At 44.1% G+C, this 27,699-nt stretch overlaps 1 protein-coding gene across 1 annotated transcript; it reads left to right on the top strand.

Moving 5' to 3' along the window:
- The first annotated feature begins 81 nt into the window (after nucleotides 1-81).
- On the top strand, nucleotides 82-27,404 carry TCF7L1 (transcription factor 7 like 1). The gene is made up of 12 exons (XM_053462818.1): nucleotides 82-507; nucleotides 1,263-1,323; nucleotides 2,824-2,954; nucleotides 22,607-22,690; nucleotides 23,530-23,662; nucleotides 23,745-23,847; nucleotides 23,948-24,031; nucleotides 24,254-24,394; nucleotides 25,047-25,206; nucleotides 25,436-25,543; nucleotides 25,656-25,704; nucleotides 26,342-27,404. The coding sequence occupies exons 1-12, from the start codon at nucleotides 322-324 to the stop codon at nucleotides 26,764-26,766; spliced, it is 1,665 nt and encodes a 554-aa protein (XP_053318793.1). The 5' UTR covers nucleotides 82-321; the 3' UTR covers nucleotides 26,767-27,404.
- Nucleotides 27,405-27,699: the final 295 nt, after the last annotated feature.

The following is a 27,699-nucleotide window of genomic DNA, read 5'->3' as shown; positions in this document are numbered from 1 at the left end:
AGCTTGCCTTTGCTTTGGGGTGGGGGGGCTGATCGTGTTCAGAGAGGTTGGGGGGTCTTTACATTGTAGGAAGGGGACAGAGGCTGGTTGCTGATTTAGGGGGTGGGAGGCATGTTTGAGGAGTGGGGTGCTCTGTAGAGGGTCGCTATACTTTTAGGAAGTTTTGGGGGTCCTTCTCTTCTATGCGCAGTTCGGGGTTGTGCTTTGTGTAGCTAGCAGGACGGTTTTTATTTTTTCCTGCGGTTGGATTGTTTTTTTTTTCCTCCCCTGTATTTTTAACATTGTGCTGGGGGAGCGCTCCCTGCCGGCGGGGGTATCAGCATGCCACAGTTAAACAGCGGTGGGGGAGATGAGCTCGGGGCCAACGATGAGCTGATCCGGTTTAAGGATGAGGGGGAGCAGGAGGAGAAGAGCCCCGGGGAGGGCTCCGCGGAGGGGGATCTGGCGGACGTCAAGTCCTCGCTGGTCAACGAGTCCGAGAACCACAGCAGCGACTCCGACTCCGAGGTGAGGGCGCCCGCATAACTGCACGTACACCCGCAGCAGTCCCGCGAGTCCCGTGCTCCCAATCCACCCGCTTACAGGAGGCCCTCGGTAACTTCATATTTGCCGAGTAACTCCTCGTGCTGCGAATACAAGCGCGATCCGTACGGGAGCGGGGAGCACGGGGACCGGGAGTAACCTCACAGCGATACCGACATATAACATCGCATTTATTTACATTATCCGATACCAACAAATGTAAACAATCAGCCATATGCTATATATATATATATATGTGTGTGTGTGTGTGTATATATATATATATATATGTTTTTGCCATACGCTGTATATGTTTCTGTGTATATATATAATATGCTTGTGGTTATCGATCTCTGGAGATGATTTTCTGACCCTGTTTTTGAGCTGTCATTGTTCGGAATGTCCGGGCTGTTAGGCTTGCAGTGGTTTGGGATTCCCAATCTGGGGTCACCCGGATCAGGGTGATTTATCCTTTAGGGTGATTGCAGTGTTTAGCACATTTAGTGGTGTTAGTGCAGCCCTGCTGTATGAATGTTTCAGAAGAGTTCGCGACACTTTTGGAAAGGATTAGTCCGTTTTGTTTACTCTGAATGTCTGTCGCTTTTAACGTCGGCCCTAAATCTCTCTCCTCCTTAATTCCTTCAGGTCTCTCCAGCCCGGATTAGTGTCCGCAATGTGACTGTTACTGTAACAACTTTCCGTTTTTTAATAGATCCTTGGTTTTTTTTTTTTGTGTGCAGGCGGAGAGACGACCTCCTCCGAGAGAGAGTTTTGAGAAACCCCGGGATTACCTGTCTGAAGGTAGGTGACCCCCTTACCCATCACCATGTAAAATAAATAAATGGGGAGAGGGGGTGGCTGTAGATGGGCCAAATGGTTCTTATCTGTGGACATACGCGCTCTGATGCCATGTGGCTGGGCTAGAGAGCCGCAAGGATGATCTCTACAGACACGGTCATAAAAAACTTTAAAACCACACGATGCGGCCGCCGAGGAATTTCACAATTTACTCTGCCGAGCGGCCGATCCGCGTTCCGACGAGCAAACATTTGGGTGAAGTGTTAAACCATCGAAGCGATTTCCCCCCGTCGGCTCCGAGTGGCCTGTAAAGCGTTAACCGGGTTTGCAACGCGCCTCGGAACGGCTCGTATGCTTGCGAAGAATAGAATTTCGGAAACAATTGGCACTGATTAAAAGCAAATATTTAACAGACTCCGTTTCGTTTCAAGTGGATTGCAAGCTCCTGGCGTAAGAAATAATAATAAAAAAGTAGCGCTTTGTCTTAAACTATTCTTTATACGCAGGAAGAAAAAAATGGAAAATTATTTGGGAAGAAGTGGGCCGCGCGCTCTAAGTCTCTGTAGCGGATTTGCCGTGCGCTCTAAGTCTCTGTAGCGGATATGCCGCGCGCTCTCAGTCTCTGTAGCGGATATGCCGCACGCTCTAAGTCTCTGTAGCGGATATACCTTGTGCTCTAAGTCTCTGTAGCGGATATGCCGTGCGCTCTAAGTCTCAGTAGCGGATATGCCGTGCGCTCTAAGTCTCAGTAGCGGATATGCCGTGCGCTCTAAGTCTCTAGCGGATATGCCGTGCGCTCTAAGTCTCTAGCGGATATGCCGTGCGCTCTAAGTCTCTGTAGCGGATATGCCACACGCTCTCAGTCTCTGTGGCGGATATGCCATATATTGTTACCCCCCAAAGAAGGATTTACAGTGAAGAACAGGGTATTTTCACTAGTGGCGGTTCTCTGCACCCCTTAAAGTTCCTTTCCCTCTGCGCATGTTTAATGCGAGCGCTGGAGGTGATGTCTCATTCCGGTTCTAGGAATGCATATCCGGAACCAGCATGCACTTCCTGAGCACGTGAGAGCGATGGCTCCCCGTATATAAATGGAGCAGCGGATAACCAAACACAAGACATGCGCATGCACGCGGCTGCAGTTTAGATGCCTTGACTCGCTTTCTGTAGTATAATATAATAAAACGCGCCAGACATTCCTATTTATGGTCTGATTTGTCTCTTCTGTCAGCCGTATGCTTGCGACATAATCTTGTCACTCATCCATTATTTAAGTGAATGCATGTGTGTTTGTGTGTTCGGGGGGGTGTTCGCCGCGCTGTTTAATGCATTGTTTTACCCAAAGTTGGCCAGTGATCTGGGGGGGCAGTGGGGGCCCTGTGAATTTTTTACCTTACCTCCTAATACATTTTAAAAGTAAATAAAAGCTGCGATATTTTTTCTTACGCTAAAAAAAGGCGAAAGATGTAATTTTAGAAATGGTTTATTTTTTTCTCATTTCAGCGTTCAGGAGGCAGCAGCAGGATGCAGCGTTCTTTAAAGGCCCGCCGTACGCCGGGTACCCGTTCCTGATGATTCCAGACCTCGGAGGCCATTATCTACCTAATGGTGCTTTATCCCCCAGTGCCCGCACGGTAAGAAACCCGCTTCCTATTCGATAACCATATGCATATATCTGTCTGTACATGATGAGGAGTGAAAATACATTTATTAATATGTAAATTATATATATATATATATATATATATATATATATATATATATATATATATATATATATATATGAATATATTATATGGACAGTGACGTCCATATAAGCGGAAGCGGGGGTTCTCTTCTATTCTCTGTACATGCATTTCTGTGTTTCAGGGTAAAATATCTTCCTCTACAGGTGAAGACTGCTCACTTTTCAAAGATACCTTAAGCGTTATATTTGTTTTATTTTATAAAAAGAGATGGGAATAATGAGAGAGTACACCGGTCCTATTTAAAAACAAAAAAAAGAAACTAAAACAAACCACCCAGGTGACTGTTTAGGGCTTACCTCATTCTTAAAGCTGAATCTAACATATGACCTCGCATGTCCTGTCACACCACGAGTGACCTCACAGATCCAATCACACTACATGAGTGATGGCATCAGCCCTGCCTTATGAATAGCACATCCACTCCATTTAGCGCTGACTTTAATTTATTTTTATGCATTTGCCGAGGGGCCTCGAGCGCGGGTTACTTGTATCCTGGACATTGGTAAATGTGCACCAAAGTGGGGGCATTTTAGGCATTTATTTATAAAGATTGGGCAACGGCAACTGCAAACACAGTGTGTATAACATGTTATATGTACATGGAACAGTGTATATATACATTTCAGACACTTGCTATAGTGTACCCTGTTGCCTACATGGAAAGGCTTTCCAATCTTTAACGGAACCCTGAAATCATGTTGTGTTTTGTGATCTAGTTGGGGGAAGGATTTTTCTATGCACAGGAAATGCTCAAAAATCCTACTGTCCCTCTGTATGCGACTAACATACCATGCGATATGAAATATCTTTAATGCTTGACCACAGGTGAGAAAACCAGGTCTTTGGTCATGTTGAACTAACTATCTTCATTGAAGCGCTTGAATCCTTAAACAGTGGTCTTTATTTTTAGGTGTATTTGTTTAGAAGAGCTGTAACAAAAAACTACTTTGGGTTAATATCTAATATAATGTGGTGTGAATATCTAGAACCCTGTGAATTCTTGAAAGCTTTACATCTGAGCAAAGAATGTTTCCCGCATGTTTCTATTATGGGAAAAAAGTGCTCTCTGTGGAGTTATTAGTAATGCTTAAGGAACATATAGATATGTGTGTGTGGCTTATGCTCAGGAAGTCCTGTATGAACATGTGTAGCACAGAATTGCTTCCCCTATAGAATTCCATAACTTTGTGGCTCTCTAATTTGTATAATTTTATGATGGTTAAACTCAAAGTAGATGCCTCATTGTTGATAATTCTAGTTGGCAGGATAGTTTGTTTTTGAACTGGTTGTTGTGTTTATTATGATTAAGACGATGGCAATCATAAAAGTGTAATTTGGTGACTGAATACAGTGTATAACATAACATTTTCATGTCGCGTGAAGCGTTGTTAACCCTACGTTGTTGGAAGTTAAACGCTGACGTAACCATTATAAGCATTTGTTTGCTGTACTGGGACTTTTGCGTGGAGTTAATGAGGCTAAGTAGTAGTTAGAATCATTCTTCCGACACCTAGTTTACTTCCCCCGATTTCTCTTTCCTTCTAGCCGTTTCACCTTTGCGTCTCGTGTATGTTGCTCCGCGTACATGTGAATGTAAGCCTTTGTCTTCCTGACGTTCCCACCTCGGCTCAGGACTCTCTAAGTATCCCATTAATGGTGCAGGATGACTCATGGCCGGAGGCATCTTCAGGCCTGTAACACCTAGCGTTGCTGCACATCTACCAGCGAGCTATTCCCAGTCCTCCATTACATATGCCAGATTTTTAAAGCTCCTCTTGGAATGTAGTTCTAGAGTAAGCCAGGGGTGTTTAAGTTGGAGGCTGGCGGGGGGCTGTGTGCCCTCTCTGTGCCCAATATGGAGCGTTCCTCCCCTCACACAGACCTGGCTTTGTTTCCCCTGCATACTCGCTCTCACATTCATGTTTATTTTGTGCCTGAATGGTGAATTATCAGTGTGCAGCAAATGTGAGTGAAACTCTGTAACGGGGGTGGGGACACATAAACACAGCCGTTTCTGAAAAGCTGGTTTAGCCTCTCTTCTGCTGAACGGGGTTACGATTTTAAGAGTTAAAAATCTGAATTATTTTAAAATACAGACACCGATATCTTAATTTTTTTTTTATTTAATATATATAGAATTCTTCTGTGGGTTTTATTGCACAAGAGAGTGCTATGTTGGTGTGGCTTATATGGATGATACCCCAAATAGTTCATTTATTTTTTAAGCAATTTTTGAGGTTAAACCTGCTGAAAAAATGTTCCCTGGCTGTAAAATTTGATATTAAGCTTGTGGTTTCGCTTAATGCATAGTCAGTGTTCTATGGTGCTGGGTTGCTTGCCCGTGCCAGTCTGTACCCAATGTGCTCAAGTGCACAGAAGAAGACTTGGCAAATGGTCCTTTTTTTGGGGGAGGGTCTATGCGTTTCATTAAAAGAACGCAATATGTAAACAGAAACTTGTACTGAAATGTATATTCCTAGTTTAGACCTAGAAGCTTAGTTTGATTGGTGGCCATCTATCTTGAATCTATTTAGATCTTACCTGCTGTAAATCCTCAAACCATGCTTGCTCTTTGTCTTATGTCCGGATTATCCTTATGTGTGTCTAATGCATATTAAAAAATATGGGGGACACCTTTTAAATATTTTTTGCCTCCCATTTCCATGCCATATCGCAATTTAAGTTCTGCACTCTACTGTGAGCCACCACGCTGCAGCTTCAACCTACCAACACTCATCCGACAACACTTACCTCTTGAGATTGAGCGGGCATTGATGGAACTTGTACTGGGACCTATACCTAGCATTATAAAGGCCCCCACCTGCACTTCATCACCTTGTTTACAGGTTGCCCATATAGCTTGTAGGCGTTCTTCTCCTTACTCAGAAACCATAAGATGTTACTTTCTATATGGCTCTTCTTTCCCTGTAGATATGGGATATCCGCAGTCAACACCCTCAAGTTTATTTTGGTAAATAAAAAGTGTAAAAGGCAAAATCTATTTAAAACAATCATGTCGTATAAGATCTGGGTCATGCCAAAGTCCAAGAATGTCACAGATGGCCCTCCTTGGATCTGGAGGTCAGCTAATACTCCATATACAAACAGTTTTTCCAGATCTCAACTTTTTTTTTTCTTTCTTTCTTAACATATCTGCTACATATCCATATTTGTACTTTTTTCTAAATAGGAAATATTTATTAGAACAGATGATTGGGTTGTTAATTTACATTTGGACTTCTTCTGCCATTCTAGAACTAAAGTTAAACCATCGAGACTTTGCTACAAACAATGGCTGACTCTTATTCTTCAAGTGATATTTTTTGTTTCAGCTACATATAAGTAGCCGCACCGCCACACGCTTTACACTAAGCTCTATTATGGGCAGAATTTCCCTTGAGAAGAATTGAACGTGTTGACGTGTATGAGGGAATGCATTGGATTACATACATGGGATGGACCAAACCATATTCTTCCAAAGGGGCAGCAGATTTAAACGAGTTTGTTAAATTTAACAAACGCTCGCATGGACGTCTGCAGCTTGGTGGGAGATGGCTTCTTCCATGTGCCTGTACCTGGTCCAAGGGGTTAAGCAATTTGTGGGGGTTAGTGGACAATGGAGCTGTTGGTGGGATTAGCTGTCCTCTCTGCTTTTGTCTGGCTCCCTCTTTCATATTTAAAATGCCCCTTTAGCTACCCCTGAGTGCTGTTAATGAGCCACTATTGTGTGCCCTGTTTTGGGAGGTGATTAGGGAGAATTGTCTGGTTGCAAATTGAATTCCTCCACAGGCAGGAATGATGCCCGTTCCCCCCCACCACACACACCCACCACCCATGCATTGCAAATTGCCTTGCCCCGAGGGCCAGGAGCAGGGCTTATAGGGCAATGTATACAACCTAACCCTACCCCAAACAAGAGTCCATTACAGCTCCGGCTGCTAATTAAAATCCCATACCTGTCTCAATTACCCAAACGTGTCATTGTCCCATCATGGGCCTGGGGGGTGGGAGATGAGTGTCTGACGTTTATGACCAGACACCTCATCTGAAAACTGAGTTATATTCATTCAATCAGAAACAAATGATCTACAGGGCCCTACTGTCTTAGAGCTTGCTATTTGTTTGGAAGGGTCTTGAAGATGTTTATGTGATGAGCTAGTTCCGGGGTTTTACCCCGGGGTACGGCTTTGCCAGTGTTCTCGGATTCCAGTGGCGTTCTTTGGGGAAAATTCTATGACACGATGTTTATTGATGTAAGAGGTTTATAATAAGTTCAGTGCTAGCTCTGGCTTTCTGCGTTCTCATCTGGGATGTTCTAGTGCTGCTTCTGCAGAAGAGGTTACACAAAGCAGAGCAAATAGGGGGAGGGGGACACTCCAGTGAGTAAATAGTTGAAGAATGTAGGGCTGTGTATTGGGGAGTGGGGATGTCCCATGGGCCCCTCCAAATTAACCCTTTCTGTGCAGACACATTGCATACCTCCACTCAAGCTGGTAACACTACTGATACATAGTCCGTAGGCTTTGTAACATGTTTCCAGGGACTTTTTAATAACTTAACAGTTTCCCGTCCTCTTATCTCGTATTGTTAATTAACGCTGATTTGTTAAAGTCGCTGTGCCGCTGTGTGGTTTTTCGGTGTGTGTGGCCAGGAATACATCACCCCTGTTTGCTTCTGGGTCAGGCTGTATGTTTTTATCTGGATCTTCCTTCCTTCACCTCCACTTCCTTCCTCCGGTTCATTTTTCTTTTTGTGTTGATCCGTGTGACACTCGCCCTGTGCATAAACACGTATGTGTGGGATGAAGCATGCAGCCATCATAATACCACTCTATGGTATATAATCTGTATGTGGTTTCACCTTATTGTATGGTTGTAGTGTGTGTGTGTGTGTGTGTGTGTGTGTGTGTATAAAAGGCATTTGTTACCTGCTAGATATAACTTGCATTTTTTTTTTTTTTTTTTTTTTTTTTTTTATCCGGAATATTTTTTAATTGTTAGCTCTTGGGCCCACCCCCTTCCTATGTCTCCGTATCTGGCGTCTCTTATCTGCGCTCCCTTCCTGTCTGCATGTCAATGGGTACAGGACTCTGTATACAGCTGGTGCCATGTTACAGAAATAACATGTCTTCTAATTGCTATTTTTTTGGGGGGGGGGTAAACATACTGTGCCCCGCTTCTCAGTGCAGCTCTCCCCCCTCCCCTCCGGTCCTGGAAGGTTCATTGAAATTAACAATAGGTGTTAAGTGAATGTGAGCAGAGATTGGGGGGGGGGGTATACGGCTCTAGGTTTTTCTCTGCACACAGGGCCTTATTGTTGGCTGCCGTTTGGGAATCTGTATAAAAGCGCAGCCATCTCTGCCCTATAGTCTGCTCGTGTTACCCCAATATATATTAAAAAACAATATATATATATATATATATATATATATATATATATATATATATAATATAAATATGGCACAATCTTCCATTTAAAGAATATATATTGTATATGCTCATAAAATTACTGGTTAAATGTAGTTTTTTTTTTAATTTGGTTTTTAGCTATTTCCCCACTCTGCCGCCTTATCGGTTCTAATAATAACCGGCATCCATTCTGTACGATTATTTTCAGGCAGTAACTGTCCGTAAAGGTTTGTTGATTTGAGATTTGTTTATTTGTTTTATTTAATTTAGACATTAACATATTTCGGGCTTTTTTAAGCACAAAGAACTATCCCACCCATTTCTTTTGAGCTGTAAATGGTGATTTTTGTAAGCCTCCTTTACAGGATTGCATAACAGTTGGAGAAAACTTAGTATAAGACAAAGAACTCTTTCCGTTGCTGTGTTGTAGTTGGTGGCTGCTTCTACTTGACCGGCTATACAGTTGATTAGGTGACTTTTTTTTGTGTTTTTTACTGCCTGCTGTTAAACAAATATCTTGCTTATTGGCTTATTCATACTCCTGATACCCCTGCGTCTGTATTGCTGGGGGTCTTTTTCCATTAAAAAAAAACGCCCTACCACCCACTAACTCCAGCGCCAAGTCAATAGTCCAGTGCATTTTTAAAATACCCATGCCTTGTGCAGCTATTTAACCCGGGACATGCAGAATAGCCAGCAGTGCATATATATATATATATATATATATATATATATATATATATATATATATATATATATATATATATATATATATATATATATATATATATATATATATATATATATAATAATTTATTTTAATCACAATTTTTAACTTTTTTGCATTCTTTACATTTCTGAGCACCACTGCTAAACATATGTGGTGTATGTATTATAATATAGGGTGTCCGTATGTGTTAAATAAATATATAATCCTATATCTCTTTCACTGGATATGGGGACAAGTTCCAACTGGAGTGGAAGCCTCGGGCGAAATGCAGAAAAACATCTTAATCCCTTTCCAGAAGCACCCAACTCCTCCATAGCAGACAGGCCGGTGCTGCGTGATCAGAGGCTCATTCATACAGTATATTGTATGTTGCTTTGCATCACGTCTGATGTATATCCGCGGTGTGGTATATGTGTTTGTCTTGAATTAGAGTATTCTGTGAGTAAAGGGGCAAACGCGTACGGGGGGGGGGAGAGGATGCCTTTAAAACGTGGACACAAGCATTCGTTTAAAGGGACCTCTCGTTTGTCATGATCAAGCGTAGGATGTCTGGAGTGTCCCCTTCAAAGCGACTGTTTACTCTTTCCTGGGAGAGACAATAGTGTGCAGCGTTCTTGTTAATATAGTATATTTAGTAGTATAATTAACCACTAGTTCTGAGTGGTAAGTGATAATAGAAGCATTCTGTCAGTTGCCATAGTGATTGCGCTTCATTTATTTATTTTCTTCCTTGAAATGTTCCTGCCTATGTAACCCGGGTCAGCTCCTGCCTTATATCTGGTCTTAGTTAACCCTTTATTCAGCTGGTAGTGACTAGATCTAGTGAATAAAGAACTGGCTCGCAGTCCACGAGCTCTTGTAGTGGATTTAGCAGATCCTAGCGTGTCTGTGTTTGGTGTAAACTTGCTGTAGTACTACCGTTTAGTTAATGGGGTTGTATAGATATGCCCTTGTCCCCCCCCCTTTTCTGCCGTGTACAGGATCCTGGTTTGTGTTTGCTTCAGATTGAAAGGGGTCTGTGTTTTTTGCACCCACCCACTCCGTTCACTCCCTGACATGTGGAATTTCACAGAGCAGCACAACCTAAAACGTGTGTCACTTCTGCATCCCGCTCGCTGCTCCAAGAGCCCAAAGCTTCTTCCTTTTTGTTTTATTTTCTTTTCACTAGCACTCACAGTGGCTGTTAGTGGATAAACTCAAGCGTCTGACCTCGGGGGGGGGGGGGGCTTGGGCAGGCAAACGTCCCAACTTATTGCATCACAAGATCCCGAGTGCCCAGGCCTTGTGTGCGTTTCTATGAAAATACCAGCTAGATGGCAACCCTAATCAGAAAGTGTTGGCCAGGGTCATCGTATGGTCGCTTACTGGCTGTAACTTCTGTAGCAGTAAGCCAGGCTGTTGGTTGGCTTAGAGTAATGGGAGTTGTAAACCACAGCAGCTTGTATGGTAAATGTGTGTATGAGAACGTAGGAACCTGGCTGTTATGAATCTTATTTATGTCCATGAATAGCACTTTGTTGTGAACTTTTTGTTTTGTTTGTGGTTGTTTGTACGTTTCTTTTTTTTTGTTTTTTTTTTTATGCAGCTGGGCTTTAAAACCTGTTCTAGCTCTCCAGGCCCAGCTCCCGTGCCTCTACTACTCTACGGTCTATACATGTACGAGGTGTTCGCAACCGCAAACCAGCCACCCAGCAGAGGCCTTGGTGTGCAGTAATGGAATCCAGTCCACAAAAGGTTAAAGGGGCGATACTCTGCAGAGTAACTCACCCCCCTTCTCTTTTCCTCCCCAGGCTGTGCACACAGCTTCTTGTCTCACAGCCTGAAAGGAACTATTCATTCTCACAATACCCGGCACAGACCATGAAACCAGCTGAGCAGGATTCAGAGCCTGCGGGATAACTCCCCCTTTACCCTCTCCCCTCCCTAACAGCCCCTCGACAACCCTGCGTTCTGGGCCCTCTAGAGCACTTAACAATACCCCAACTTCCCACATGCCTTCTTGCCCTACAAATCTTACATGTGTACATGCCGACAGTGTGTGGGCCAGCATGGTCTGCTCTTTGTCTGTTTGACATGAAATCTGTTGATCTTTATCCACCTTATGTCACAGCAGGCTTGAGTTTCTTGAAGCTATTACTCTGTACCACCTATGCTGGGAGGTGGATTTAAGGACCCATCCCACGTAATATTTCCCTGTAATTAGACTCTTCAGCTCATGTAAAGAGTACTTGGTTTCGGTATGTTTTTGTTGTGTTTTTATAAAACTGTCTTCTGTAGAAGGTAGGGCTTATTGGCATTCAACAAAAGTGAACCTTGCCAGTATAGGAGGGTATTTAACCATTTTGCATGCACGTGAAGGGTTAAAGATGGAGCGATGTATATAATCTCAGGTCTTGGGTTGGCTGTGAGTTTGTGCAGATGCTGGCGGGGAGGCGGCTACGAGAGGGTTAATCTCCCCCATATTGGTCACCACTACACGCACGCAGACAGCTGCGAGGGCACATCTGGCTTGCATTATTTTGGGGAATGAGCGTCTTGGAGGGGGGCTGCGAGCGTATGGACGAGGTGGGGGCTGAGGGGGGTCCTTAATTATGATTCCCATGCAGTAAAATCCAGCTGTACTCATAACTTTCCCTGGTTTTTCCTTAACCCATTCTGCGCCTGACACTTTTTATGAAAACGGCAGACCTTTTGCCAAAACGTAAAGGGTTCTCTTTGGTGTATCTCACGTGCGTCGCCTTTTTACAGGGCAGGATTTTCACCAGTCGCTAATGAGTAGTTAATACTGGGATCTGATTCCAAGTGACATTTGCATTAAAGCAGGGCCCAAGCTATCTAAGTGTCCTTTTTCTTTTTTTTTCTTCTCCATGTTAAATGATTGTTATTGTGCTAAACACACTCTAATCCATGTACGCCCTCTTTAGTTTAACAAGAACCAAATGTACGGGCTGGGACCTTATCGCGTTCTGTAATGGAATGGACTAAAAGAATGTAGCAGCCTGGGTTTGTCTTGATGGTGAGCGCAAGCTCTGTGGCTCAGTCCAGCCATGTACTTTCCATGTTGGGCTGGTACACGTCTCCATATGGCATCCAGTTGGCCAGGGAAGTATCCCTGTGTAATTTCACACCAGTGGGAGGGGGGATAATTCTGGAATAATTGACACCTCGGGGGGCAGCTGTTAAACCGCTTTCCCATCCTACACGTTCCTCATTCTGGATCCTGTCGCAGAAGCTCAAATCACATACTAATGTGGGACGGCAGCGCTCGGTGATTTAGCGCCATGCGTCCGAGCTTACCATAAATATGACTCGTTTACATATTTTTGTAACGAAGATCCTTGGTGCAAAGCTTTAGAGACATGTTTAGGAAGAGGAAACACTTTCTGTAATTGTTTCAATAAGGAAAGGCGATGTTCGGATGGTCTGTGGGGCCGTGAACGTCTGTAAAGCATTTTGGGGCCCCCATAATAGCCCGAAACTCGCATGTACCCCAAGACTTCTGTTGGCCTGGTGCTCTCACATGTCTTTAGTGTCTGGGACTCTAGAAGGCACTGAGGATGTACGTGACCAAAATAAGCATGGCTTGTGGGGCAATGACCCTTATCTGTGACTTCTGTAAATGTCCCGTGTAATGGAAAACCCTGCGGTGGTAAGAAATGGTTTGAGAGGAGACTATATTGGCCGTGGTGGTCACGAGAAACAATCAAACCAGTGTTAGTGGCTGAGAGGTGACAGAGGGTATTGGGGCAGAGAGCAGACACGGCCAGATGAGGGAGAGCAGGAAGTGGGATATTGGAGGGAAGCGGTAAATAGCGTGGAGAGCTAAGGGGCATTTGTGTACGGTGGGGTTCAGATTTCAGCCATGAGAGAATGCACAGCGGATGTCACCCCTCCCCTTCTACAATGGTTCCCTCTATTAACTACTTTGGTGCCAAAGGGCGGCTATAGCGCATGATAGATTAGGTTAACCCCTGTAGATGCCAGGCTTGGCCAATATTTTTCAGTAATAAAGAGGTTAAACTCGTTTGGCCTTTTGCGTATGAGGTGTGGATTTTTTATTTTATGGTGCTTTACACTATCTTTGGGCGAATTGAGGTCACTGTCCTCTCTTACTTCATAACGTTGTCTTCTGCTTTAAATGCCATACGGGCTTTAAACTGTCATATTCAATAGAAAACGGTTATCTTAGTAATAATTTTGGGTTATTCTGTTTGCAGCGATTATTTAATAAATACCATTTCTATAAAATCTTTGCATCGATTAAACTACTCGCATTAAAAAAAACTTTTTCCTCTCCCCCAGGTGACATTTATTAAATCCAAACTCCAGACAGTTTTCTTGCCCTCCCCTTTAGCTCCTTCTCTCTTCCCCTCGCTAATGGCTGCTATTGTGTCTCATTGAAGAGGTGTCTGCCTCTTGTATGAATAGGCCTTGTTTCTATGGAAACCCAAGCCAAAGGCCGTGCTGACCTCTGACCTCTTGATTGCAATAACTCCCCCCACATTTGGTTAGTAGGGTGGGGGGTGCTCGCCTGGATTTAACGCTTTTGGGCACAATGGGTTTTTTTTTTTTGTATTTATTTTGTAAATGTATAAAATAAATACAATGTTTCCCCTGATTTCCCCAGTATTGCATAAAAAAATTTACATTTCATCTGCTTCACCTTAGCACACAAATGTGTGGCCCTAAAAAGTATGATGAAGGCTGATCTACTTTAAATTATTGCCCGGGGGCCCTGGGTTAGGTTCTGCAATGAGAAGACGTCGAAACGAAGACATTTCTAACACTAAACAGGAGCTCCGAAGTTATGATTTATGATTGTAACAGGTAGCATGTGTGTAACTTAATCGCTTTTTATTAGAGGTTTCAAATACCTCTGTCGGTTTCGTTAACAATTACTCAAAGGGCAAGAAGGTATTTTAAGATGGCTAAAAACCTGAGGTGTTTTTTTTCTTCTTTAAAATGAGCTGATATGTTGAGCCATACCACAATGATCCACCTCTCTGCTACAAGGCAAACTCCCTAAACCTACACTAACAAAGACATTGGGGCGGGGGTCATTTTATAAAGAACAGGTAACTGGGGATATATTCCCATTGGTTGCCATGGTGACCGCACCACTTCTTTTATTTTGCACCGGAATTATTGTTTTCAGCTGTTGGAAAGGATGATGGCGCTGAGTATTTTTACTTTGTTTCATGTAATTGGGATAGTAATGATCACTCCAGCCTCGGGCTTTATGCTCCTGAGCAAGAAAGAACCATTGCAGCTTTGGAACGTGCCAGGAATGGGGTGACACCGAATTTGAATCTATTTAATTTAGAATTTTAGCTTGTTTTGCTGCATGTTGTACATATGTGCGGATTCTACGTTTATAACAATTTATGCAACTTTTGAAACTCTCGCTCTCTTTGGTCCGGATTGTCTAAATACCGTGTTCATTCTGTATGAAGTAGCAGGACCCGGAGAATGGGGTTGATGGGCACGTTACATGGCTGGGAAAGCTTGTTGGGCCCCCTAAATCCTTAACAGACCCCCCCCCCATGCTATGGGCCCCCGGAGCTCATATTGTACATTCCTCCCTGTAACTGGATTTGCAGCTGTTTAGGAAGAAAAAAAAATCTGTCTGAAAAAACGTGCATGAGAAATCTAAAACAGCTTGTCCTTCTGTCAGGAGAGGAGGGTGAGAGGGAGGGAAGAAATGGGGGTGGGGGGCAGCAGAGTAAGACTGTTGAGCATCGGCCACTAAAACGTCCAAGTGACCCCCCTCCTCTGAAAAGACTTGTATGTAAAAATAAATAAATCATGTCAGCTGATCCAGGATGCCTCTCCAGATTCCGTTCTGTAGAACCCGGCACACGATGGACCACGGTCTGGGTCACAGCTCCATATCCCCAATATTTCCTCGCTCCCCTACAATGTGTCCGCTCTCTCCCTCCTCGCCTGTTCCCTCTGCAGCTGCGTTCTATTCTTCTCCAGCCCGAGGAATGCTGCAGATATTTGAAAGTGGCAACTCCCAGAAATATGTTGTATCCAGAGAATAAAGTTGAGGCGGAGGGAAGGTCCCACGCTGGAGCTTGACATGGTCCAAGACCCGCGTCTACGAGCACATAATTGAAGCCAGTTGTTGTGAGGTGACTCGGATGCTTTAAGAGCGCAGGCTGTCCGAAGCCATATATCCACGCTCCGCACCTAATTTACCCGCTGCGACTGTCACCGGCGCGACAATAATATGAGAAATGTGGGTGATGTCCAACCCCCGGGGCCTGTTACCTCTCCGGTCACAGAGCGCTTTGGACACGAGAACTTTGCCTATTCCAAAGATCCTTATCCCCCTGAGCATTATGGGAGTTGTAGTACCAATCCCCGAGCTTCTTCTGCAGATGATGGAGCCTTATATCAGAGCTATTTTTCCCCCCTCTATTTTGAGTCTTTCTGGTAGCCTAAGGGGAGCATATTTTAATCTTGCTAAGACGTGGTTACCATGGAAATGCCAAGTTGTAGAAAGATTTTTAAAAAAGCATTATACAGTGCTGAAACGGGGGCTCTGTGTTTTGTTTTTAGTACTTTTCATAAAGGGTGACCTAAATGTAGTGTTACGTTTATCAAAAAAATCTGTAGGATATAGAGCCTTGGGATGTCCATACCCAAACATGTGTATATAATATATATGTATAATAAATAATAGTGTTTTGGGGGGAGGGGGGGTGTATGTGATGGATATATCTATCTCTGAAGGCCCAGTACCCAATAGCTTTACAGGTATCTGGGTCCAAGTTGCCCATTGCTTGGGGTCTTGGTGGGTCCTCCTGGTATCTTAATTGGATGTGTGGCCTAATGAGGACCTACGTCTGGAATATTTCTACTCCCTGATGGTGGGTCTTCTTCCCTTGTGATAAAGCGATATGTTGGTAAGATTCCCTGACCGGCACTGGACCGCTGAGCACCGTGGTACCTGGTGTCTGGTTCTGTGAAGGGTCTACACCCCAGCTGGAAAGGTTGAGACGAATGCTTTTGGCCAAGCTTTTCATGGGTGGGGTGGCGTGGGGGGTATTAACGCCGATGCTTTTCAGGCAACTTCTACAATACGTACGCAATACAAAGACCGGGGAATGCTTTTCCCTGACTAAGCCAGTGAAGGAGACTCTATTTCTCTGCATAAGTAAGGCATTGAGAGAGGAGGCCTTTTGTTCTGAACCTGAACCGGTCTTCTTTGGTAGAAATGCTGACACGTTACACCGGAATAAATGTCTGTCATTAACCCTTGCTAGATGAATGTCTGTTTTCTTCTCCTGCACTTTACAGTTCAGTACAATAAACCCCTGTAATGGCGTTTTGCATATGTATTAGAAACCTTCCTTTCTCTATACCATGGAGAAAAGCCACCGTTCATTCCTTTTGTTGGGGTCTGCGTGATTATTACTCCCTCGCTTAGTTATTGCATTACATTTCTTTATATAGCACCTGCAGATTCCGTAGCGCTGTTACAATCGGTGGAATAATTCACACACAATAACACGTTGGTACAAAAGGAGACGGGCCCTGCTTTGCCAACTTAAAATCTAGTTCTCCCCTTCATTAAGTTGCTGATTATTGATTTATCCAGTAGAGCTTCCTTCCATACCGCCCATTATTTGGTTTTATATAGCGCCATCATATTCCACAGCGCTGTACAATGGGTAGACGGGACATGGCAAGTAGTATATACGGTATTACACTTATAGAAACGTGTGAGGAGGGCCCGGCTCAAACCAGATTACAACCCATTCGTTCACAGAATATTATTTATTTTATATAGCGCCATCAAATTCCATAGCGCTGTACAATGGGTAATATGCAGCTGCCCTGTGGGCAGAAGGGTTTGTAAGCTTCCCCTTCTCTAATTGCCGTCTATTTGCCCTCCTTGGCTTGTTAGCCCTAGTTGGTGATGTCACGGTTGATGTCATAGGGTTGCCGGTCTACTCATTTTACATTCATTCCTAGGAACAATATATGCTTCACAACATATAACCTCTCCAGTTCAGCTTTCAGCAGCAGACAATGAACGTATATCCTCGCGTGGAAGATATGGCGTCCCCAGAGGGCAGGGTTGAGTTGTTAAGAGGACGGGAGCCAGATGATAAAATATTTTTGGATAGAAAGTTGATGACACCACTAGGAGACTGCGAGAGTGTATGACATAACCTCGCCTGTAGCAAGATATAAACAACTGTTAAGTAATAACCCAGGCCAGAAAGAAATCTATTCTCAGTATGTGCCCTACGGCATATGGTGCTTCTAGATGCATGATATGCAGGACCCCCAGTATATAAAAACGATCCAGCGTTGAATAATGGCGGTCGACCCCCGGAAGAACATCGGATCTTCAGCAAGAGGGAAAGTCTCTTCGGTTTGGCCCAATAAAATGTATCCCCTTTGACTGAAGACGCAATGTTCTGGACAAATACAGATATTCATTTTTCATATTAATTTGGAATTAGGCCTGGAGTTCTAGAACAAGAGATTTGTGGTTTTAGAGGTTTTTTTTTTTCCTCCCCTTGCTGCTTTATAAGTAGAAATGCAGTTCCAAACTTGACAGCAGAGGACAGCTGTTTATTCAGTCTTGTTTTTCCTACTTCTACCTGACTGTAAAATCTCAGAGTGTCGACCTTTTGGTCTCTTCTCTATATTCAGCTTCTCGGAGCGACCTCTTGCATTCTAGCAGCTGTGTGTCATGCTGATGGGAGTTGGAATCCACACAAATGTTTGCCTAACTGACTCAGAATAGCATCATGTTGAAGCAGGAGGGCCGCCGGGTGCGTTCCTTGAGTCCAGCAAGGGCCGGAGACGTAATGCAGTGATAGACTGAATGATCTTTCTGATTTCTGCGACCACAAGGAACCGTTGTGTGCCTCGTAGTGTTATCATTAGTGCGTACGTGATCACTCGCGGCACATGTTACCGACCCAAAATGTGCCACATCCCCATGATCTGTCTGAACGAGGAGTCATGTGCTGAGGCCGCTTAAGCACGAGTACATCCAGAATTGATTTATTCCCATGTTTTCCACTTTGGTATACTTTATATAACGGTAAATTGTGGTCATGGATAACAAATATATATATATATATATATATATATATATATATATAATATTATACCTAGATTAGAAATCCACTTCATGTATACTATGGAAGCAGCCCCCCCCCTCATCTATTGGTGGCTTCTATGAGCTGTGTGTAAAAATAAAAAAATAAAAAATATATATGTATTTATAAATGTTCCTTATGACCCAAAGATTTGTTTGAAAACTTTTAAAGGTTTAAAACAAAAAAAAAAACCCTCCTATGCACCTTAACGGTTTTGGAACAACCTCTATTAGTTGTGGCGTTTAAGGTTTAAATTGTATTTACTGCCGGCCGCCTCTGTGTTCCTGAAATCTTTCTCTAGTTCGTTAAATTGTCCCCTGTCTCTTTAAGATGGGCACCTATTTTTCCCGTTCAGGTGGGGGAAGCAGAAAGCTAATCCTCCTACAGGGTGTAATCTCTCTGGAATGAGGTTTGTTTGCTCACCTTGTGTGTGTTAGCGGAGTTGGAAGAGGGGTGGGAAGAGAGCCGGAGGGGGCCACGGCCAGACAGCGCCGCTTTGTCCCCATGTCACACTTGCATTGTTGCATGTCAATTCTGCATTACTTCCTGGGAATGCAGGGGGTAGGACATGTGCATTGACCCTTAAAGTGGGAGACCATGTGACCTCGGATACATCGACGATCTCAGGTTTTAGACATGTTAATGTCAAGCCCAAGATGGCAGAGTGCTTGGTGGGTACTGGCTATCGGCCGTTGCTTCTGTGCCTCTGTGGACCAAGCTGGACCGGAATGTAATCTAAAACTCTTGTTTGCTATATAGCGGATATATATACACCTTGCCCATGCAGTTAGGTGTATTGTTTTATTTTGCCATTTACCCCGAATCCGCATAAGGATGGCATATGTGTGGCCATGTGCGATATACTGTATGCCAGCTGCATTAACAGTGATCTGTACACTTGCAGACACCCCAATGCATCCGTGTATGATGACCATTTTCCCACTATTTTCCATTGCGTTATTCTCGTTTTGGTGGAAAATAGTGGCGTTTATGCAACCCTTTTCATTTGTTTGTAGATGCCGTGATTGCTTTGCCCGCCGCGTACACAATCCCAGGTGCGATGCGTGTAAAGGGTTAACCGTGCCCTCCCTGCTTCCGGTGGTTAGGAGGAGTCTGGGGTTCCCTGTCTATATTTTTGTCTCCCTGCCAGGGTTGGGGACTCCCCCTCTCTACCCGGCTCCCTTTCATCCAGCGCTCTGTAAGCCGCATCAAAGGCTCCGCTGGAGGAAGCATCACCCTGCGCAGGGTCAGAGAGAGGCTGCCTGCGATCCCAAACACCCCCCACGCCGGCTTCACCGGTCTACTTTTTATAGCTTTGGAATATAGACTTTCACGTCTCAACTCTTATTCTATTGCTGCCTGCAGAGCTATAATATGTATATAAAATTCTTTATTTTAATATTTGTACATTTTTAAACTTTTTTTTTTTTGGATATTTTCAAACCGAGCGGTGACCTGCAGAGTTAAAAGCTAGTCTTTTAGATTGTAAGCTCTGGTGCACTTGGCCTTCCATGCATTTTCTCCCATAGGTGTATCTCGCCCCGTACGGCACTAAGCAATGTGTTGGAACAATAGTCTGCATAGGCCATATTGCATGTTTATTGGAGGGTATTCGGTTTTGGTAACTTGTTGGTATCACAGCTTTTAACGCGTTATGATATCCAGCGAAAGATGTGCAGTGAACGCAGGGCTTGGCAAATCCCAGGGGCCGGGATTTTTATTTTATTTTATTATTGATCTCTATAGGTGTATTTTTTTATTATTTATATAATATAGTTGGCTGGCTCCTAAGCTTGACATGGATTAGTCAAGGCCTGGGCTTAGAGACTTTGAAGGGTGGTCTCCTAAGACCCACTCGGCCCATTTTTAATGTACAGCCTTTGACCTTAATCCCGTTCCAACCCCTCACATGTTTACTTTCCCTCGCTGTATCCCCCTCTACCACTTCTGTTGGGAGACTCTTCCGCTCTCTACCACGCTCTCGGTTAAATTAAAAAAAAAAAAAAAAAGTTGTTTTCTCTGAAAGCTTTTTCTTGGATCCTTCTTGGTGGGGCTAAAGCCACCTAATTCTAGTTCTGATCCGCTATTGTATACACGGAGTATACTTTTGTGTTTGGGATAGAGCCCATTAAGGTGCTTGAACATGGCGGATTTGTTATCTTGAGGGACAGGGCTGTAGGAAGTCTTAACTTTTAATTGCTGCGTGTAAGTGCCCCCCCCCCCTCCTTTCTATTTTCCAGAGCTATAGGCTCAGACCCAGCCAAAGTAAATATCCCCGGGGCAGGAGTAACTGGGAGACTGTGCCACTGGTGCGGAGATGGGGGGTGAGAAGGCGGGGAGAAAAAACTACAGGGAGGGGATGCATTCCTGCAGGCCTTGAGTAAAGAAAACAATTGGGCATTAAGACATCTGTGTCTGCATGTAACTGTCTGTGTATAAGCGTGCGGTGATGCGCGACGCTGGGATTTTGTGCAATTGACTTTTTTTTGTTTGTTTTTTGCTACATCTTTTCATACGTATTGGAAGCGCGCAGCTTTTTGTGTTTATTATATTTTGAGGTTATGCTGTTCTGCGCGGTTTATTTGTTTTTATTTTATTTTTTTAATTTTTTTTGGAAGTAATTAAGAGACGCCTGCAGCATTTTCTTTGTCGGGAATTTTTCAAGATTGCTGAACGTTATTGTAAATCCTGCTTATCGGGCTGTATAAAGCCGATTTAAACACCTCTAGCAATCGGGGTTGGAATAAGGATGCAAATAAAACGCCTCACGGGGATCTGGTGTGTTTTTGTTATATGCACTAATAATGAAACAAAAAAAAAAAAACTTTTCTTTAATTTTGCTAATTTGACATCTATAAACTGAGACCCTATTCGTTATGAAGAGTATTTCACACTCAAGGATGGGGAGAAGTGATAAAGAAACTTTAATACCATGAATAAATATTAATAATAATTGTGTACAAACATACACAAAAACCTCAGAAGTCTTGGTTTGCCTGAGATGCTTCCTGATTTCCTCTCTACCTTCGCTGAGAGGACAGCAATGTTCTCAAGGCTCTAACTATATAATATATAATGTGTCGGGTGCTATTTATGTCTCTGGAAATAGATTGTCAGCTCTTAAGCCCCCTCCTTATGTGCTCGTACATCTGCTTTCTGTCTGTGTGGACGGTGGGTGTGGGTAAACATATAAAAATTGGGAATGTGCTGTAAGTGGGAAGCACGGAGGGGGGGGTGGACGGGCGGGTGACAATGCCATTTGTTTGCTTGAGGTCTGGAAACTGTCAGCAGGAACAATAAGATCATTTCCTGCTAGATTCCAGTCTCCCAAACAAGGCCCTCTGGCTCCCCCCTGGTCCCCTCCGCTGTTATAGCCGGCCCGGGCCTGGCGCTCTGCCCCTGTCTGCTATGCTTGGGGCCCTCGGCTTTGAAGGTGCCCGGGGCCTGGCGTTGGCTTCTCCCTGCCCTGGCATTAGTCTGGGTCTGGAAGGGGTCATTTATTTCCTGCTTTCCCGATGAGCGACGTGTGTGTGACTGTGTGACGGCCGCTGGAAGAAGTAAAAGGCCTTCTGTTTCTTGCCATGAGATGGTTTCTCACAGCTGGAATTTGTCTGGCTCTGCGTGTTGGTTTTACTGCCCCACTTTTCCTTCTCACACGTAAACATTCCCGGGATCCTTCAGGATTTATATCTGCCCATACAGGCAGTTTCCTGCTGTCCCTAAATCCTTCGCTCCCCTCCTCCCCCTGCAGAGCATCTAGGGGAGGAAAGGGCTCAGGTTTCCTCCCTAACTTAGTGCTGAGTTACACATTTTTTATATATATTTATTTATTTTAGTTTTTTTTTATTTAAAATAAAAAATAAAAAATATTTTATATAATGTGCATTCACCATCTAAAGTAGTTAATTTGTTCCCCTTTGGTTTATCAAACTGCATATGATTTACTTGCTTGATCTAAAATGTGAACGTTGATACGTAGAATTTTTATGTAAATATTGATTACTATGGGACCAAAAACCTGTGAGATTATATTGTTTCAAATGTGCCCTAATTGTATAATGAGAAGGTTTTTTTTTGTTTTTTTTTTTAATTTTGGTGGTGTTATGCCTGAAAGAGTGAATATGATTTATTTAAAAAAAACACCTTTTATTCACCCTTTCAGGCTTATGGGATGTAATCTACACATTGATCCTGTCTCAATAACAAAAAAAAATAATAAAAAATCTCTAGTACCGTGTTACGGCCTCTCACCTCTGCCTGCTCTGCTTACAGTATTTACAGATGAAATGGCCCCTCCTGGATGCCCCCAGTACAGCGGGATTGAAAGACGCCAGATCCCCGTCGCCTGCCCACTTGGTGAGTGCCAGGCCTGATTTCATTATTTTGTGGGCATGTACTGTACGGAGCCCATCCATGCCCACGGCCGTGTCCCCGTACTGTCTGAATGTGCATGCTTGCTCTTGCTCTTCTGTGTAGAGACATGCATACTCGCATAGCTTTATATGTTCACTCATGCTTGCAAGTTTATAAAATAGTGTATAAAAACATTGGTGGTTACATAGCAGCTGCCCTTTGTTTCTCGTTTGTATAGCTTTGTGTTAACACCTGGATTCCTGCCTATTCACGGATTAATGTCTTCTCCAATCACTGGTAGTGGGGCGGGGGAGGGATATGCTGTTACACAGCTACATACATACACACACACACTCTCACACAGACACACACGCTCGCACTAAAGATGGACAAGGGTGGGACCTGTTGTCGGGAAACTTTATCCCACCTGTACAATGTCGGGATTTAGCCTCGTATAATGGGCGATTAGGAGGCCCTGACAGGCGGGAGAGGGGTGTCTCGGATGATGTATGCCTGTTTCAGTTTGTATAGGAAAGCCTCCTCTTGACCTGCCTCTGTATACATTACTACGGGTTTATCTCTGTTTATACATCGCTCTGTGCATGTGTTGCTATTGGTGTAGAAAGAGAGATAACCGGACGGCGTAAAACAAATCTAATGCTATCCTCACAATCTATCAGTGCAAAGTTCAACGGAACTGATTAAGATATTTTCTAAGGTGTTATTGATAAAAAGGATGTGATAATCCTGTAGCCACCGGTTGGACCTACTGCGATATCCTGTGACCAGGGCTTTTGGGTGCTTGTTTCTCTGACTTTTTTCTTTCGCCCCTCCTCTTGCAGTCGAACAAAGTGCCGGTTGTGCAGCACCCGCATCACATGCACCCTCTTACACCGCTCATCACCTACAGCAATGACCACTTCTCCCCGGGGACCCCTCCAGGGCACCTGTCGCCCGAGATAGACCCCAAGACAGGTGAGGAGCAGTTTGGGTTTGCAGACGCCTATTTTGTTGTTCGCTACTTTCTCGCTATAACCAAGTTTCTTCCATTCTCCAGGGATCCCTCGACCTCCTCATCCGTCAGAACTATCCCCTTACTATCCTCTATCTCCTGGGGCAATGGGGCAGATTCCTCACCCGCTAGGCTGGCTCATGCCACAGTAAGTGCTTAATGCGTCCTGTGTTTTTCCTGAAAATGTCCAGATCTTTCTGTCCTAGTCTTGCGTTCTCTTTTTTCTGACTTCTCGCTTTGTGTTCCAGGCAGGGTCAGCCGATGTACTCCCTCCCTCCCGGTGGATTCAGACATCCATATCCTGCTCTGGCTATGAACGCCTCCATGTCTAGGTGAGTAGAACACCCGTGTTGTATGATGAGTTGTATTCTAAACAACCTGGCTCAGGCTTATTTTTGTTAGTTACCAGAAATGCGTTTCTCCAGAATCTAGAATACAGAAAATGCCCCCCCCCCTTAAAACCCGAGTACAAGGCTAAGTGCAATGGTTTTGGGGTTTGTTCAGTCTCACAATCATTCTCCCTTCATGCATTTGCTTCTTTGTCTTCTCTCCAGTTTGGTGTCCAGCCGCTTCTCTCCACACATGGTGTCCCCTCACCACAGCCTGCACACCTCAGGGATCCCTCACCCCGCCATTGTTTCACCTGTTGTCAAGCAAGAACCGTCCTCTGGAAACATGAGTCCGAACCTCAACTCGTAAGTCTCTCAGGGGATCCACCAATAATTTTAACGTGTATCTGGACCAACTGGTGTCATAGCTTCATATTAAACACGCATTCCAGATCTTCCTTGCATGTCAAGATGTTCAATAAAAGCTTGTAATAGTCATTGAGTACCCCGTGGTCCCCTCCCCCGATTTTCTTCCTTGAGAACAAACGGCACATTCTAAGGCGATGCTACAAGCCCTGGCTATGGACACTAGCGATACATTGTAACGGGTAGGAGGAGGTCTACAATAAAAATGACTATTTTTCAGTGCTCTTGGTACCAGTCGTTCTTTACAGAGACCCAAAGAGAAGTGACATTAAGTCACAATGTTGTGTATTGTCAATGTGCCTTTTATTATATATAAATATGAAGTAGTGCTGCCTTTAAACAGTATGAATGTGATGCTATTTAGTTTAGCAGAGAAATGCCTGTTACCATGCCAGTTGGACAAAAGAAACTGGGGTAGTTTATATACTTCTACTGCCCCTCGGTTGGAGTAAGTTTTGGAGCTCTAGTAATGACCGCTGCGAATGTTAGGGTGGTCTTCTGCCCAAGTATATTGCTTGTTCTGTACTGTGTGGGATGGTGGAAACGTCTTGGTGTCCGGCTTATAACCTTTCCATGAATCTTTCTGACGCAGGAAACCAGCTGCGGCAATTAAGAAGGAAGAAGAGAAGAAGCCGCACGTCAAGAAGCCTCTGAACGCCTTCATGCTTTATATGAAGGAGATGAGAGCCAAAGTGGTGGCAGAGTGCACATTAAAAGAGAGTGCAGCTATCAACCAGATCCTTGGCCGCAGGGTGAGCTTATACTCCATTGGTAGACTTTACATGTGTAGATGCCATCAAACTTCTAGTGATCAAAAGATGAGTGTTATTTCCAGCCACAATGTACCCTGATATTCATGAATACTTTAATAATTGCACAAAGAAACATTTTGTCTGGCCGAAGGTTTAAACCTAGATATGAACCAACTTTTTCCCACCGTAGTATCGAAGTTAATGGCTCTTCTCCTTTTCCCTCCCGTAGTGGCATTCCTTGTCGCGAGAAGAACAAGCCAAGTACTATGAACTTGCACGGAAGGAGAGACAGCTCCACTCGCAGCTTTACCCCACGTGGTCTGCACGGGACAACTATGTAAGTGTGCGCTGCAAGGAGGTCGGGTTCTCCGTGGCTTTAAAGCGTCCCTTGCTTATTGCAATTTGCATCCCTAACGTGCCTCCAACTTACCATTGTTCTTCTATCTCAGGGAAAGAGGAAGAAGCGGAAGAGAGAAAAACAGAACCAGGAAGCTGAGCGTAAGTGTATAGTTCTGATTTCCAAAACCTCTATGTATTTATATCTCCTTTCACTGAAGTTAAATGTTTGGCCTTTGACCTACCATAATATTGGAGTGCCAGCAGATTCTGTGGGGCTATTACAATCAGAGAGTGAAAATTAACACTAACACGCGTGTTAAGACAAATTGTATGCTTGGGCGGGTTGTCTTCTTCTGTATCGGTGTATTTAAAGTAAACCAACCAGCATAACTTCTGAGTTTAGCTTACCATCCCTTAATGAATTGGCCACACATTCTGTTATGTTAATTTATGGTACATTCAGGAAACACTCTAGGAATATGACGAGAAACTATCACCCTGCTGTATTGGTCCAGATCCAATTACGCTGGAAAAGAAATGGAGTCTATCCATAGCACCCTTCTTGTATATGAGACTGCAGACCAAAAATAAGTTTATATGTTTCAACTTATCCATGTAGAATTTGTTTTCTGTATCTATAGTTTGAAGGCTTTAAAAAGAGAAATCCCCCTGGTAGACAGTTGGCATTTACCTGCCTGGCGTGTCGCGTCTGTTGCGCACCCGTTTACTCATCTTGTGATCTCTAACCAGGCTTTGGAAATGTCCCTCAAATCTAACCGATCTCTCTCTTCTGCAGACTGCTCCAAACCCAAGAAGATTTGTGTCCAGCACCTCCCGGCAGATAAATCCTGTGACAGTCCGGCTTCCTCCCATGGCAGCATGCTGGACTCCCCAGCCACCCCGTCCGCCGCGCTGGCATCTCCGGCAGCCCCTGCCGCCACCCACTCGGAACAGGCTCAGCCGTTGTCGCTCACCACCAAGCCAGAAGCAAGAGCTCAGATGTCTCTCAGCCACTCCGCTGCCTTCCTGGCCTCCAAATCCCCTCCGTCCTCCAGTCTTTCTGGTTCAATGGGCTCGCCTGTGGGCTCCCCACTGCTCTCTCGCCCCATCCCACTCACATCTTCCATTCTGTCTCCACCCGGAATCTACCCTTCTGCTCTGCAAGCGCTACCCTTGCTGCAGGCACAGCCGCTCTCCTTGGTGACCAAATCCAGTGACTGACGTGACTATTCCACCCAGGACTGTTCACCCAAAATTAGTAGGCCTTTACAGATCTGCATGCACAGTGCCCTGGAACTAGGATATATACATATACTGCAGATCTGGACATTACTCTGCAAAGGTATATATAATTGTCTTGAGATGGGGACACTTTTTTTTTTACACTGCTCGTCTATTTGCAGATACAGATGTTGGCCTGCTGTGCTAACTAATGCCCGGCATATATTTGATCATCGCTGGTGTATACACAGGAAAAAATACTGTTCCACTGGGCATTAGGAAGGAGCGCCCCTTAAGGCTCACCGTCAGGCGCTTCCCGTGCTCTTTACAGCCTTGGCCACAATGCACGGCACATACGGATTAAATACGTCGTGGGGGCCTATAGAGCGCTCCTCCTGTGCATTGCTGGCCTTCTACAGATTACCAATCAGGTTTTACCAGCACCCTCTGGACTCCAGCAACTTCTTATCGACATGGACACGACCTGCAAGGATTATTGGTCAATATTTGACCTGGCGGCTTCCCCCCCATCCCTTTCGGTCACACGCGTCTCTTGTTTTTGTATCTTTCTTTGTTTCTTTGTAGCCAATTTTACGCAACTAGAAAAACAAAAATAATAAACTTCAGTGGGGAAAGAAGTCTTATTCTGCGCAGCCTTATTGCAGAACATGTAAAATTGTACATACGGATCTGTCCGAGGGGCTGGGGGGGAGGGGTGGTGCATGTTTTTTTTTTTTTTTCTTTTATGGAGGGTTTTTTTTTTTTTTTTTCTTCCCCCATTACATCATTTTAAACTGGAGGCAAGAACGCGAGTTCTACCTCCTTATGTGCTGGTCCAGTGGTAGCAGCCGGATTGTTGTAGCTGTTGTCTGGGTAATAATCCTAAATATATATTTTTATTCTTATTTTTTCCCCTCGCTTATTCTGCAGAGT

This window comes from Spea bombifrons, chromosome 4 (genome assembly GCF_027358695.1).
Source record: "Spea bombifrons isolate aSpeBom1 chromosome 4, aSpeBom1.2.pri, whole genome shotgun sequence".
NCBI classification, from domain to species: domain Eukaryota; kingdom Metazoa; phylum Chordata; class Amphibia; order Anura; family Pelobatidae; genus Spea; species Spea bombifrons.
The sequence above is the reverse complement of the archived record's forward strand: the minus strand, read 5'-3'. Positions and strand labels throughout refer to the sequence as shown.